The 16516-nt window shown below is 39.4% G+C and overlaps 1 protein-coding gene across 3 annotated transcripts in view; it reads right to left on the bottom strand.

Annotated features, from left to right (window-relative positions):
• Positions 1-809: 809 nt before the first annotated feature.
• Positions 810-16516, bottom strand: part of LOC143036742 (solute carrier organic anion transporter family member 4A1-like) — a 332110-nt gene continuing 316403 nt past the window's right edge. For all 3 annotated transcript variants that reach the window (XM_076204441.1, XM_076204433.1, XM_076204450.1), the window contains one exon: positions 810-3716. In XM_076204441.1, coding sequence (XP_076060556.1) covers positions 3542-3716 — 175 coding nt within the window. In that variant the 3' untranslated portion in view covers positions 810-3541. The remainder of the gene's footprint in view (positions 3717-16516) is intronic.

Genomic DNA, 16516 nt, shown 5'->3' with positions numbered 1-16516 from the left:
CCTTCCAACATTTTAACATAAGAATGAAGGAGACTGCAAGAGACCATAAGGCCAAACAAGGCACTCTGTTGTAAAGGTGCGTCCCTTAGCTCATTGAACCATATAAGGGTGTAGACTCAAGTTTTGTATATCAATTTTGTAAAGGTATTGTCTGCAGTCAATGTTGGAATGTTAGGGTGTTGAAAGGAGAATGCTGTGTTTGGAAAACCCAGTTTGTTCACCTTTACCCACCCATTACTGGATTAGGGGGTGGGGGCTATGATTTTCCTCTCCCATACCAAACCACTTCACTTAGCAGGTAATTTTGGAATGACCACTATCTGTCCAAGACTGTGTTTTTGGGGACACATACATTACTACAAATTTTCTACTTTTCATGTCTCTGCTTTCAACTTTAATCATAATAAATCCACATTTTTTCCTTCTGTTATCTTAGTCATATCTAAGCCTTTCTTAGTCAAAAACATGACTCCTCCACCCTGTTTCTCCTTTCTATTTTCCACCCAATGGTTGTATAGACCTTGTCCCACAGTATTTGATGGTAGTGTACCTTTTAATTTTGTCTCCACAATTCCCATGTCTGGTTTCTCTACTGACAGTCATTTAATTCATTTAGTCCTGAAATCATGCTTTCTATGTTAGTATATGTTATTTTTAATTTTTCGTTTCTTCTCTTTTTTTTGTTTATGTTTGCTTTTTTTTTTTTTTTTTTTTACGTGCCATTTTCTCAGCTTCAGGTCCAGTACTCTCCAAAAAAAAATTATTCTTTTCAGTCTACCTTTTAATTTTGTCTCCACAATTCCCATGTCATGTTATTTTTAATTTTTCTTTTCTTCTCTTTTTTTGTTTATGTTTGCTTTTTTTTTTTTTTTGTGCCATTTTCTCAGCCTCAGGTCCAGTACTCTCCAAAAAAAATTATTCTTTTCAGTCTCCATGCTTCTCGTTTTTTTCATTTGCTTTATTTCTGTCTTTTCTTTCTCATCTCTCATTTCTTTTTTTATCCATACATTTTTGTAATTTTCACTATTTGCCAGCTTTGTTGCTTTTGATAGTACTTCAGCTATCATTTGAGACCTTAGTTTGATTTTTAGTGACCTATACTGTTTTTCTCTAGAGTTCTCTCCCATGCTATGTACTTCTATCTCTTTGTCCATTTCCTGTCCCTCCTCATGTATCTCTTTGAGAATTGCCTTTGCAATTTCTTTCTCTTCTTTTTCTCTTTGGTACCTGTGTACATTATGTTTTTCTTTAATACCATAAACTGTGTCTCTTACCCAGTTTTCCTTTTCTTTAATTACTTTAATAACAGCTTCTTTAGCATTTTCCTCTACCTACTGTTGTACTATTCCTTTAAAGGTTATTTTCTGATTTTCTTGTTCTAGCTTCCATTGATTATTTATTTCTAGGAGATCCATTTCCTTAATTGTTTCTCCTACTTTCTCAGTCACTGCTAGTATTTGTTCTTTGACTTCTTTTTTTCAATGACTCATGTTTACTTTTATCTTCATTTTTCATTATCACTTCTGATCATATTTAATTTGTTTTTTAGATCATTAAGCTCTTTGTTCATTGTCATTAGCTCTTCGTAGTTGGTTTACCTCTCTGCACATTGCCCTATATTCATCTTTCAAATCTATCAATTTCTCCATCAAATCAGCAATATCCCGATTTCTTGATGATATGGTTTAACGTAACAAACTCCACCCTATCGGAAGGCTAGGACGGTGCCCCTCACAGAGGACTTTGTAGCATGGAATTTAATGAACCATGCCCTTGGTTAAACTTCACCAGTGGTAGGATTCGAACTGCCATCCCCTCGACCTTCACCACAAGTAACAACGCTCTAACCCACTCAGCCAGCGGAAATCCTGAAAAAACATTGGTGTCCCACCTTTGAGTTGATTTCAGGGTATCAATCATGCATGATCTTTTTGGTATTACCCCCAGCAGTGACTTGACTCTGCTCATGTCCAAACCTCTCTTCATTGGTTCACTTTTTCTTTTTTCTTTCTCCATTTTGAGTATTTAATACACTATTTACTTGAAACTTATCTTACTATTTTGGTCACTCAATAAACACAACTGCTTCCAACTAGGTATTTCCTTTTGTTGTTATCAAAAAAGCGCTGTACAAGAGCTTGTTTTCTAGCCGTTTGCCCACGTCCGTTCATGTCTGTGTAGAACATATGAAAATGACAGTAACACAATTCTATGCCAAAACCCTAAACAACACAGACTCATCACACTACATCTAACAAATACCACCAACAGAATGAGACAAAAAGACTACATCACAGCATACTACTAAAACATTTATCACAACCTACCATCCCAACCATAAAAAACATCCACACTGAAATGTATTCACACACAAATAAATCAATCTCATCAAGAAAGACCAATAATTTCAATACTATAACTAGATATAAATCCCACAGAGAAAACCCTCCCCCACCACACATGTAGATTGGTATGACTGTACTCAGGAAACCATCCATTAATAAGACAATACCAACACAGAATAGACCTGGCCACAGATTCAAACTGTCCCAGATGCAACCACCACACTGAGGATATAGACCACATCATACTATGTCCCACACTAACATTACCCAGACAATAACACAATATCTCTTCTCTAAGTGATTTATAGTCAAAACTGGAGGATGTTGCCAATTTCCTGGAGGTCACATGTCTTCTGCAAGAGAAACCAGGGGCAACAACTGATATATTGGTATTGTCTTAATGCTGGGTGTCGACCTGAATGCAATCATGCTACGGTGGTTCTTGCTTCTCTTGGAAGGGACATTTCTGTAAGGCTAATGTCTAGAAAGGTTTAATGGAGTGAGGTGTGATCTTGGAGTGTTTGTTTTGTAATCTGAGAGTGAATATATTTTTGTATGTGGGTGTTTAGTGTTACTGACATGTAGGATGTAAAAGATACCAGACAGTGTAATCAATGATCCAAGTTGATGACAGGCCAATATGAGAGAATATGCTAGACAGCTGAAAAGAGCATAGAGGCATATGACTGAACACAAGAACAAATGCAACTTGACAGACATGCCTGGGTGAAGGGTTGCTGGGTGTATTTTGTGTGTGTATAGAATCTATTTAGAAGGCAAATATGAAGGTGTCACATGAAGGCCATGGTCTATTCAGTATCAGTATTTTGGGCTACCCAAACTGCTAGAGCAATTTACAGACAGCTGTGTTGTTGAAACATATAATGACTTATAGCTCAACTATATGATCCTGGTCAATATAATAGATAAATAAATAGGGATAACTTTTGCATGTGACCAAAATCCTACAGTTTTTGCTGGGCAGAACAGTTCATGGGTTGGTTTGTGACCCATATACAAATATATGGTATGGTATCCACCTACAGGTTCTAAGCCTAGAATTTTTTTTTTTTTTTTTTTTTTACTAAAGACATATACTTTGTATAAACACTGGACATTGGGATTGGTGAACAAAATATTTTACACAAAGACTTTAGTATAAGAATCACAGGGGTTTTGCTTAGCAATGAACATGCTCACATTTCCAATGCAGGATTGTCATGTCCCTGAAACTCCTTGGCATGTTCAGGGGACACTACACCCTCAGCCTCTTCACTGGCCTGCTCCTGAGGAGGCACATAAAACCACCATGAGGTGAAGAAGAGGATGGTGGAGAGTGTTTTGGCAACAATGGAGATTGACATCATGTACCTGGTAAAGAAAGTAATAAATGTTAATGGAATACAAGTCATATGCAACTATTGTGACCAGAAATAAAATAATCAGACACTATACCATGAACTATTAAAGCCCATTTGCCATCCTTGACCCATTGAAATCAACAAAATTTACAGATATGTCTTAAGACTGGAAGTAAGTATAGTAGTAGTTCATATGGACAAAAGTTCTAAGCACAAATAAAAGAACTATATATGCATTACCCTTTTATGCACTCCTGGTAAAATGCATGGCATAATTATGATACAAAGGATAATGAGAGAAGTAGAGGACAGGATGGGAGAGGAGCAGTGCTGTTTTCATAAAGGGATAGTGCAGATATTAATTCTTAGACAAACTAGTGAGATGACATGTGAGAAAATGAGGTAACTGTATCTGTGTTTTGTGAATCTAGAGAAAGCATATAACTGAGTAGATTGTAAGAAGTGTAAAGTGACTTGAGGTAGTGAAGAACTTTTATGATGGTTGTGAAACTTGTGAGAGAGTGGTAAACAAGGAGAGTTGGAAGTTTGAGATTTTTTTTAAGCAGGAGTCTGTTTAAACTAAGGCTGTTTAATTTGTACATGGATGGACTAATAAGAGAAGTGAATGCAGGAGTTTATAATGATAACTGTTGCCTTGAGTTTCAATGATTGGAAACCTGCACCCCCCCAGAGTATACTGCAACAGTTCTTGTGCCCTCTCATGGATCTCACTGGAAAGAAATTTTGGCCTGTTATCTGTGTTGTATTAGTGCAAGATCTTCTATGTCACCAGCTGAAAAGGTGGAACAAATACAGTTGAAGTTGACTGAGATCTTGGAATCCTCTAGATCAGGCATATCAAACTGGAATTAATTTGAGGGCCACATTAGTAACATGTGTTGTCATAAGGGCCACACATAATAACTATTTACCCATTATAACTAATTTTAGTAATTTAATAAAATTTATTGGGAAGTATTTTTCTCAAATTTAGAAATATACTATGTGCATACTAATGTTTTAACAACATTCATGAATACAAAGTAAGTAGTAGTTAAAAAAAAGAAATGGTAATACATACTTACAGTTTGCAGCAATATTAAATACATTGTACAAAAATTACACTATTTAATAATTTTCAGAATTTTGTCTCAAGATTTGACACCTCTAATTATTAACAATATTTGATATGTCTGGCTGAAATGTCCATCCAGTTCCTACTTTGATAAGAGATGACAAGTATTGGTAAGTTTGCCTTGTTCTCCGAGAAGTTTTTGTTGATTTCATAAAAGAAAGTGTTAACACAAGTGTAGTATAATGGAGCTTGGAAAAGGTGAAAATAGAATATCAAGAAATTATAAAATTGGTGAAGAAGTCAAAAAAGTGAACTCGGAAAGAGACCTTGGAGTAATAATCAGCAAAGACATGACACTGGACAAACATATCAGTAAAATAGTCAGAGAAACCTTCAACCTATTACACACGCAAAATACATACATACATATATATACCAAGGCTTTTTCCCCCTTACAAGGGAGGTAGCCAAAAAGGAAAAGGCATAAAATCATTCCCACCCATTCCATCCCTGAATACACTCCACACCCCTCCACCCTCCCTCTTAGCACCTCCTGGATGACGGGTCATCCCTGCACCTTGTCCGCTGCCCTGGGTCAGAAGCAGTGTCGTAAGACACAGCACATCCACAGCAAGGCCGCTTCATTAAATCGGCGACCCCCCCTCTCCGTCCCCCCATGCATAAAAGGAGAAGACGGGGAGAAATCCCTTCGGGCTGCGTCAAATTTTGCTCACACATACTACCTCACCCCCCATCACCCCGCCCATTCCACCTCATGCATCACAACATCATCCATATACAACCATTCTCCATTCACCCCTGTCTTCTGTCCTCTCCCGTCCTTCCTCAACAGACATACCCTTCTTCCCCAAAGCCCCCGTCACCCCATCCATCCACCTCATCCTAGGACGTCCCCTCATGTTCACTCCCTTCACATCTGCCTTCCATACCTCTTTTACTAGTCTTTCTTCACTCATTCTTTCCATGTGTCCAAACCATTCTAATACTCTTTCATCAACCCTATCTCCTAACTCCCTTTCCACCCCCATTCTTCTCCTCACCTCCTCATTTCTCACTCTATCTAGCCTAGTAACCCCCATCATACTTCTCAGACACCTCATCTCAAACACATTCAAACTCCTTCTCTCTTCCTCTCTTATGTTCCATGTTTCTGCCCCATACAGTGCTGTTGGCACAATCACTCCTTCATATAGTCTCCTCTTAGCATCCATTCCCAAATGTCTATTCCTCATTATACTCTTCAATCCACCAAGGCATTTACTCACTTCTCTCAATCTACATTCTACCTTCACCTTCACTCCACCTTTTCCTGCCACATTCGCACCCCAGTATCTAAAACTATCCACTTCCTCCAGTCGCTCTCCCTTAATGCTCACTTCCAGTCTACTGCCACTTTCACCCCTTGTACATCTCATCACCTTACTTTTACCCACATTTATCTTTAGCTTTCTTCTATCACATACTCTCCCAAACTCTGTCACCAACTTCCTCAGTTGCTCCTCTAATCCTGCCACAAGCACAGTGTCGTCAGCAAACAACAGCTGGCTCACCTCCCACTTTTCTCCATTTTTTTTTAACCATCTCCAATCCCTTGCCCACTACCCTTGCATTTACCTCTCGCACTACCCCATCCATATATAAGTTGAACAGCCAGGGCGACATAATGCATCCTTGATGAAGTCCCACCTTTACCTCGAACCACTTACTCTCTCCATTTCTAATCCTGACACAAGCTCTACTACTCTCATAAAAACTCTTGACAGCTCCTAGAAGCTTTCCTCCTATCCCATATATCTGCAGTACCTCCCACAGTGCCTTTCTGTCTACCCTATCGTAAGCCTTTTCCAGATCCATAAAAGCCCAAAAAACATCCTTCCCCTTTCCTATAGCTTTCTCACATATTTGTCTTACCACAAAGATCTGATCTACACAACCTCTACCTGTCCTAAATCCACACTGTTCCTCACCAATCACTCCCTCTGTTCCTCTCCTAATCCTCTCAATCAAGATCCTCCCATAAGCCTTCCCAACTACACTTAACAAGCTAATCCCTCTGAAATTACTACATTCACACTTGTCCCCTTTTCCTTTGTAAAGTGGAACTATACAGGCACTCCTCCAGTCCTCCGGCACTCTACCCTCTCTCCAGCAAACATTAAATAACCTCACCAAACAGTCCACCATCACTCTACCTCCTTTTTTTAGACATTCTGTATGGCATCCATCCAGACCAGGTGCCTTACCTGCTTTTATCATCTTAACAACTGCCTTCACTTCATCCTTCCTTATTTCTCCTCCATTTTCCTCACTCATCACTCTCTTTTCTTAGCATTTCCCACTGCAACTATCTTTCCCTCCCTATCCTCCTTCACATTTAGCAACTCCTTAAAATATTCTGCTGATCTTCCCCTTACTGCCTTCTCTTCCATTATCATATCTCCATCTGCACCTTTTACCTTTTCTTCTCTACTTTGCCTCCTCTTCCTCTCTTAATTTCTTTCCAAAACATCTTTTTATTACTTTCAAAATTTTCTGTCATACTCTTACCCCACTTCACATCTGCTCTCCTCTTTGCCTCCTTTACCTTTTGCTTTACTTCTCTTCTCTTTTCTTTGTACCTCTCATATGACTCCCTCGTCCTATATTGTAACCAATCTGTGAAAGCTCGCTTCTTCTCTTCTACAACCTTCTTTGTTTCCTCATCCCACCATTCACTACCCTTCCTTCTATTTCCTCCTGTCCTTATTGTTCCACACACCATCCTTGCACACTTTATGACTCCCTCCTTGAACCATCCCCATTCCTCCTCCACACCTAGCTCTACTCTATCCTTCACTCCCTCCCATTCCTCCTTCAGCTTCTTCTTGTACTCCTTCTTTTCCTTTTCATTTAAAGAGTTCACTCTATGCACCTTCCTAACTTTTGTCCCTTTCCTCTTTCTCCATCTATCCTCCACTCTCAACTTACCTTCCACCAAAAAATTATCTGATATTCCCCCACCCTCTCCCCTTAGCACATGTACATCCTTAACTCTTCCTATTATAGTCCTATTTACCACTACATAATCCATCAACGCTCTATCTACCACCCTTCCCTCCACCACCCTCTCCCATGTGTACTTATGCTTGACTTTCTTCCGAAACACTGTATTTGCTATCATCAACTCTCTAGACACATTTCCACCATCAACTCTCCACTACGATTCTTTCCTGGAACTCCACATTTCCCAACTACTCCATCAATTGGCCCATTTCCTACCCTAGCATTAAGGTCTCCCAGTACTATTACATTGACATTTCTTCCTAAATCCTCTATGCACTCATTTAAATCCATCCAAAAGGCCTCCCTTTCTTCTACACTCTTCTCAATGCCAGGCCCTTATACACTTACAAAGACCCACATCTCCTTTCCCAGTTTCACCTTCAACCACATTATCCTTGAGGAAACCTCCTTCCACTCCACTACACGTTTACCTATCTCTTCACTTACTAGAATAGTCACCCCTTCCCTCCCTTGCCCTCTCTTCACTCCTGATAACCTCCCACTTACACTCCCAAACTTACACTCACCCTTCCCTTTCAACTTAGTTTCACTCAAAGCCAACACATCCATCTTTCTTCTCACAAACATACTACCTATCTCTTCCCTTTTACTCTCATCTGTACCACATCCACGCACATTAAAAACCCAAACCTTAGGGTGCTGGTCGAAAAACTCCCAGACCCTCTTATGCCTTTACTTTTTCGTTTAGGAATGTCCCCTGTGGGGCTACAAGGAGAAGGATGCCTAGTCCCACTCCCCATCCTTTTCTTCTCGCCTCTTACGATCCAAGTGGAAATACTTGGTGGCAGTATTCTTTTCCCCCCCCCACCACAGAGAAATGGTACAGGACAGCAGCAAGGGGTTGGGGGACAGCATAACGGAGGGACAGTCGTAGTATAAAAGTGTCATCATTTCTCTATGAAGAGTTTTCCTCTATCATAGACGAAATGATGTGTGGCTCTGGTCTGTAGGGGCACCCCATATAGACCCTAAAGTATCAACTGCATATTACTTTACCACAATAACAAGCAGCCAATACCCCAGACGGGGTAAATTCAACTAGGTAAATGCATACATATAACAAAGGCTTTTTCCCCTTCCAAAGGAGGTAGCCAAAAAAGAAAGGCATAAAGACCATTCCCACCCATGCCATCACTAATACACTCCACTCCCCTCCTCCCCCCCATCTTGGCACCTCCTGGATGATGGGTCATCCCTGTATCTTGTCCACTGCCCTGGGTCAGAATCAGTGACTCAAGACACAGCACATCCACAGCAAGGCCGCTTCATTAAATCAGCGACCCACCTCTCTGTCCCCTCATGCAGAAAAGGAGATGGGGAGAAATCCCTTCAGGCTGCGTAAAAAATTTTCTCACACATACTACCTCACCCCCCCATCCTTCCGCCCATTCCACTTCATGCATCACAACATCATCCATATACAACCATTTTCCATTCATCCCTGTCTTCTGTCCTTTACCGTCCTTCCTCAACAGACATTCCCTTCTTCCCCAAAGCCCTTTTCACCCCATCCATCCATCTCATCCTAGGTTGCCCCCTCATGTTCACTTCTTCCACTTCTGCCTTCCATACCTCTTTTACTAGTCTTTCTTCACTCATTCTTTCCATGTGTCCAAACCATCCCAATACTCTTTCATCCACCCTATCTCCCAACTCCCTTACTATCCCCATTCTCCTCCTCACCTCATTTCTCACTCTATCCATCCTAGTAACTCCCATCATACTTCTGAGACACCCCATCTCAAACACATTCAAACTCCTTCTCTCTTCTTCTCTTATGTTCCATGTTTCTGCCCCATACAGTGCTGTTGGCACAATCATTCCTTCATACAATCTCCTCTTACCATCCATTCCCAAATGTCTATTTCTCATTACACTTTTTAATCCACCAAGGCATTTACTTGCTTCTCTCAATCTACCTTCTACCTCCACCCCCAATCCTCCCTTTCCTGCCACATTCACATCCAAGTATCTAAAACTATCCACTTCCTCCAGTCACTCTCCCTTAATGCTCACTTCCAGTCTGCTGCCACTTTCACCCCTTGTACATCTCATCACCTTACATTTACCCACATTTATCTTCAAATTTCTTCTTTCACACACTCTCCTAAACTCTGTCACCAACTTCCTCAACCCCTCCTCTTATCCTGCTACAAGCGCAGTGTCGTCAGCAAACAACAACTGGCTTATCTCCCACTTTTCTCCATTTTCTTTGACCCACCACCCTTGCATTTACCTCTCGCACTACCCTATCCATGTACAAGTTGAACAGCCAGGGCAACATAACACATCCCTGGCAAAGTCACACCTCCTCAAACCATTCACTCTCTCCATTTCTAATCCTGACACATGTTCTACTACTCTCATAAAAATTCTTGACAGCTCCTAGAAGCTTTCCTCCTATCCCATATATCTGCAAAACCTCCCACAGTGCCTTCCTGTGTACCCTGTCATAAGCCTTTTCCAAATCCATAAAAGCCAAAAAAACATCCTTACCTTTTCCTATAGCTTTCTCACACATCTGTCTTACCACAAAAATCTGATCTATGCAACCTCTACCTGTCCTAAATCCACTGTTCCTCACCAATTACTCCCTCTGTTCCTCTCCTAATCCTCTCAATCAAGACCCTCCCATAAGCCTACACTCACACTTGTCCCCTTTTCCCTTGTAGAGTCGGACTATACAGGCACTCCTCCAGTCCTCCGTCACTCTATCCTCTCTCCAACAAACATTAAATAACATCACCAACCAGTCCATCATCACTGTCAACCTATTAAGGTCAATGAAACTGGTATTTGACTACTTGCATGAGGAAATGATTAAAAAAAATATTAGTTACACTATTAAGACCAAAATTGGAGTGCGCAGCAACACTATGGACACCTAGTACTAAAAAGAACATAAAGAAATTAGAAAGAATACAAAGAGCAATGACACAGTTGGCACCAACTCTTTCCAAATTAACATACAAGTAAAAGATTGTCCAAATTGGAATTACCAACTCTGGAACAAAGAAGATAGAGATCTGCTGACTATTTATAGAATCATGAATGGAATGGAAAATCTAGATAGGGATGATTTATTAAAATGGGACAATGGAAAAACAAGAGGACACAAAAAGAAACTCAAACAGGATAACTATAGAAGAGATCTGGAGGAAAAAAAAAAAAAAAAGCTTCCCACAGAGTACTGGACACCTGGAATAATTTAGATAAAGAAACAGCATGTGCAAACACTATTCAAGATTTTATGAAAAAACTTGATGCTGAAAGATACAAAGATGGGTCACCACGAGCATAGCTCCCTTCCCGTATAATACAACTAGGTAAATAGGTAGAACCAAACATTGACATAACCTTTGTGGCAAAATTTCTGAAGTTTTTAAACTGTTCAGGAAGGTGTGAAAAGAACCCAGGTATCCCTACTTCAAGATATTTTTACTCAGAGTGTAGTATTAGAATGCATTTCTAATAGTTCTATTTGTATGCTTTCTTCTGCCTTTGCAACATCAAAGGAGAATGGTGATTATCATACTTAGCAAAGTACAGACTCATTATCTGAAGTGTTTTTCAGCTCTTTGCATGCAGGAAGATGAACTAAATTTTCTTAACAACTGTGACTTTTGTAAACTTATTTTTGTAATGAAGCACTTGATATCATCATACAAGTGAGTGAAGAGTTTGTTTTTACCTTGTAATTTCGTACTAAGGTCAGTTAATTGAGCAGTACTATCCACATAAGAAGTCAAATATTGTAGTCAACTTTCATCTTTTATTTCATTCATGTTTTGATCTTTCATCTCCAAAAACATTATTTCTTGTCTCAAGAAATAGAACCTTTCCAGCACTTTATGACATGACAACCAGTGGACTTCTCTGTGGAATGGAACATCGGTGAATTGATTATCCATATCTTCCAACAACTGCCTGCACTGATGGTAGCTGAGAGCACAGCCTCTGACATCGTTCATGGTCTTTGTGACCAAGCTAAGCACAAATTTTGCTGATGAATAATACAGTGGATATGTACAAATGAAGAACCTGGATGTGAGTACTATCAGACCTCGCCCAACATGACCTCACCCTGCACGAAATTCACATTTAAACGAATAGGTAAAATATTCCAGCATTTGCCAAACATGACCATGATTCACGGTAGCATAATTTGAATAACCCACCAGGTTGTGTTGTGCACCAGTGTCTGTAGAGGGTCTGAGAATATAATCTATTTTTTCCCATAAGACCTGTTATTTGCCAACACGATGTATGTTCAATAAGTAATGAGAAAATTTCAAGAGAGGCATTAAATATCATTCAATCAAAAAGCTATTTCATTGTGAAGTACATATACATGTTGTATATAAAATGACTAATTGGTACCTTTCTATGTTTTTAGGTTTGAGTGCAGTGGTGTTGTACAGCCGCAACAGTCACATGGTGTGGAGCATGCATGATGTTGTCCATGACCTGACGCTTCTCTGCCAGTGTGACCCTGCTTGATCCAAGCTAACCTAACCCAGTGCAATTATGTAATTACGCACCACGGATAACTTACCCATGCGGTATATATAGCGGCTTCCGCTGCATGTAAAATCACTTCACTCAGTTCACTTGTACCTTACAATAAAGGAGACGAACTCACCAAACCCTCTTTCTATTCACCAATAGTAGCATCGCTACACTGGTAACCCTGGAGTGACCACCATGGACCCGTCTCCCATTGCTGCCACCCCACCACCGCTCCATCTCTCCCAACGACCACAGGGGAACATGAAACCAAACACAGCATACTTCGAGATGCTGTCCATTGCCCACCTCCTACCCACAGCCATCAGATGCGACTCCTGCGCCCCCTAGCACCAGTCCGATTTGTTCTTTGCAATGTTAATGATGAAATAATCACCGCAGCAGCAGCGCCAGCCTACAGACACCAACAACAGACACTGGACCACCGCAATCTGATGCACTGCAGACCTGCATCTAACCTCTGGGAATCGCCACGACTCCTGGAGCTTCGTCCTGGCAAACATCAGGACACCTCTCCTCGGTACTGACTTTCCCATTTATTACAGGTTACTGGTCAACATCACCAACATCCATCTGGTCTACGCAACAGCTCCCGCCTCAACTACCCTCCAAACTGCACCGCCATCGACGCTAGACATCTCACGCCTGACGCTCACCGCAACCATCTGGGGCAACCTCATCATGTCTCCAGCAGAGACAGTTCATCTCAACTCCACTGTTGACCGCATCGCAATCAACCATAGCTACTGCCATCGACACCAGACATTCCTACACCCAACGCTCATCAAGCCATCTGGGGCAACCTCAACATATCTCCAGCGGAGATGACAAGTGGCCATCCCATCGCATGCGGAATGCCCCCTTAAGCCAAGGCAAATTTAAGAGAGGAGTATTGTACAGCCACGACAGTCGTGTGGCATGGAGCGTGCATGATGTCATCCACGACCTAACACTTCTCTGCCAGTGCGACCCTGCTTGACCAGACCTAACCTAACCCAGTGCAATTATGTAATTACGCACAAGTAACTTACCCACGCGGTATATATAGCGGCTTCCACCGCATGTAAAATCAGTTCACTCAGTTCACTTGTACCTTACAATAAAGGAGACGAACTCACCAAAACCTCTTTCTATTCACCAATAGTAGCATCACTACAGTATACATTGTCGAACCAGTTTGATCCAGTTTGCCAGTCTGTCAACACTTGACAGGATGCAGTGAAACATGGAGTAATGCTATGCCATCAAATTTTATGTTAAACTTAAGACAAGCAAACAAGAAGCTTATAGGATGTTATAGGTGGCCCATGGGGATGAACTGATAAGTAAAGTAAGTTTCTATAGGTGGTTCAAGATTTTCTGAAGGAAATAAACAGAGTGAGGTTTTTTATTTGGTCGCTGATTTCCTTTGATGTTACAGTTATTTCCATCATTGGGGGGGATTTCTCTCTATTCCCTCACAGTTAGGCGAGTTTTCAATTGTGAATGCTGATTTGAAATGATTACTCATAATTTCTGCCATTTCTAGTTCTTCTGTATATTCATAATTTCCCTGGTGCAGCTTTTCTATTGTCTATTTATTAGTTTACCATTTACATATCTGTAAAATAGTTTAGGCTGTTCCTTGCATTTTTGTATTATTTCTTTTTCATAGTTTCTCTTTTCATCTCTGCATATTTTTACATAATCATTTCTTAGTTTGATGTATGTTTGCCATTTGCTCGTTTTTTTTTTTTTTTTTTTTTTTCCCATATTTTCCAAGCTTTGTCTTTTATTCTTAGCTTCACTATTTTTTTTGTGCCAGCTTATGTATATTCTTTCTAGCTTTTGTTGTGGTACATATTTTTCACTCCCTCTTTATAAATTTCTTTTAGTATATTCCATTTCTCTTCCATCTTTGTTTCTTTATTTAGGAATTTTTCCCAGTTTGCATTACGAAAGAATTTTTTTAAGTTTCTCAAAATTCGTTTTGTTGTACATTAGTCTTTCTATTCTATGTTTCTCATTTCTTCTTAGGTCCATTTGCTCTTTTAGTTCGAATTCTATTAGTACATGGCTCTTTCCTATTGGAGTTTTATAATCAGTTTTGTCCACCATTTCAGGTTCTGTTCTAAGTATTAAATCCAGTCTTGATGGTTCCTCATTGATTCTGTATCTGGTATTTTCCTTTATCCACTGAGTCATTGTGTATTCAATGGTCATATTGAGTAGCATGTTGCCCCAGAGGTCTTCTCCACCCTTTACTGTCATTTCTTCCCAACATATTTCTTTTGAAATAAAATCATCCATAATTACTATATTTCCTCTTTGTTTCAGTATATTAGTTCATATTTTCTATCCTATAACAATTTGGAATGATCACTTTCTGTCCAGGACTGTGTTTTGGGGGGCACATACACTACTACAAATTTTCTACTTTTCATGTAATTGCTTTCAACTTTTATCATAATTGATTCTACATTGTTTTTTCCTTCTGCTATCTTTGTCACATTTAAGTCTTTCCTAGTCAAAAATAATACTCCCCATCCTGTTTTTCCTTTCTGTTCTTCATCCAACAGTTATATAGACCTTGTCCCACAGTATTTGGTGGTATTTTTTTTTTTTTATTTAGTTTCTATTATTCCCATTATGTCTGGTTTTTCTAATGCCAGATAGTCATTTAATTCACTCAGTCCTGAAATCATTCCGTCTATGTTGATATAGGCTAACTTTAATTTTTTTCCTTTCTGACTTTATCTGTCTGTTTTCTTTTACCTTATGTACCACTCTAAAAAAAAATATATATATATTTTCAATATGTTCTTTTTTCATTTTTTTTTTCATTTGCTTCAATTCTTTTTTTTTTTTTTTCTTCATCGCTCATTTATTTTTTAATCCATACATTTTTGTGTTGTTCACTATTTGCTAGTTTTGTTGTTCTAGATAGTACTTCCTCTGTAATAATTTGTGACCTAAGTTTTACTTTTAGTGGCCAATATTGTTTTTCTTTCGAGTTATGAAAATTATGGTTCAATATTTCAGTAATTCTTTAGAGAACTTACCGGTTACCTTGTTTTAACCTGCGTAGATTCTCTAAATTTAGTTGGTTAGAAATCCTGAAGTTCTTGAAGCCCTTCTGAACCAAAGCAGTGATCTCTTGGTTAGAGGTTTCCAAAAAAGAGGTCCTTCTTCATCCTGAGCTCAGGGTAATCTGACTGTTCAAACGTTAGAGTGCACAGTGTACCAAGGGACTCTTATGAGTTCGAAAAGAGCTCAGAGGGCCATGGGTTAAAATTTACTTTAAGTAATTTCTCAAAGTTAATTCCCGATTTATTAAACCAAAATAGTTACATAGATTTAATAAACAAAATAAAGAGGAAGGGAGTTTAATTGTATCTTATTTAAAGTTACATTAGGCATGGTTCGAAGTTTCAGGAAAGGCTCCTGAATCGAAGAAAATAACACTGAGGGAAAGTTTCCCGAACTAAGGTTAACACAAAGTTTCCCAATAACAATTACCACAACCTCCCCGACAACAAAAAGAAAGTGTTTAATGAATACAACACTTTTGAGGAAAAGTTATCAACTTCCAAAGCATCAATGTCAGGGGTTTGTTCTTCTTTAATGCCAATGGATTCCAAAGAATAAAAATTATCAAGACCATACTCTACATTAGAGTTAAAAAAGACTTCCTGCAAAGGATCAAATTGTAAACTTACTGGTTCTAAACAGCAATTGACAAGTAACTTTTCTTTGCCTAACTTTTTGGGAGGAAAGAATTTAACAGTCCTTTTAGAGAGTAAAGGAAGTTTCCTTCTCAGGTTTCTTTAGAGAAATTCCATTGGCCTTCAAAGAATTGTAGAAAATAAGAGAATCCCCATTGTTTTCCTCAATGCAATTTAACGAATTGACTCGAAGGTCAGATTCGGGATTTACAATAACTTTTTAAGAGCTAGAGACCTTCTTTGGTCTCTAGAGCCTAGCGCAGTCTTATGAGAAGGTCTCAAAGAGGTAGGTTCTGGAGCGACACAGTCGTTTTCCAAAGAAATAACCTCCTCCAAGTTTGAGGCCTCTTCAAAGGGCTCTTTCCATAATGTCCATCATCAAAGGAAATGGACTGTTTAAATTTATCAACTTCCAAAGCA

Source organism: Oratosquilla oratoria, chromosome 2 (assembly GCF_046742065.1).
Source record: "Oratosquilla oratoria isolate Oo_2021 chromosome 2, ASM4674206v1, whole genome shotgun sequence".
NCBI classification, from domain to species: domain Eukaryota; kingdom Metazoa; phylum Arthropoda; class Malacostraca; order Stomatopoda; family Squillidae; genus Oratosquilla; species Oratosquilla oratoria.
Note: the sequence above shows the minus strand (reverse complement) of the source record. Positions and strands in the feature narration are given on the sequence as shown.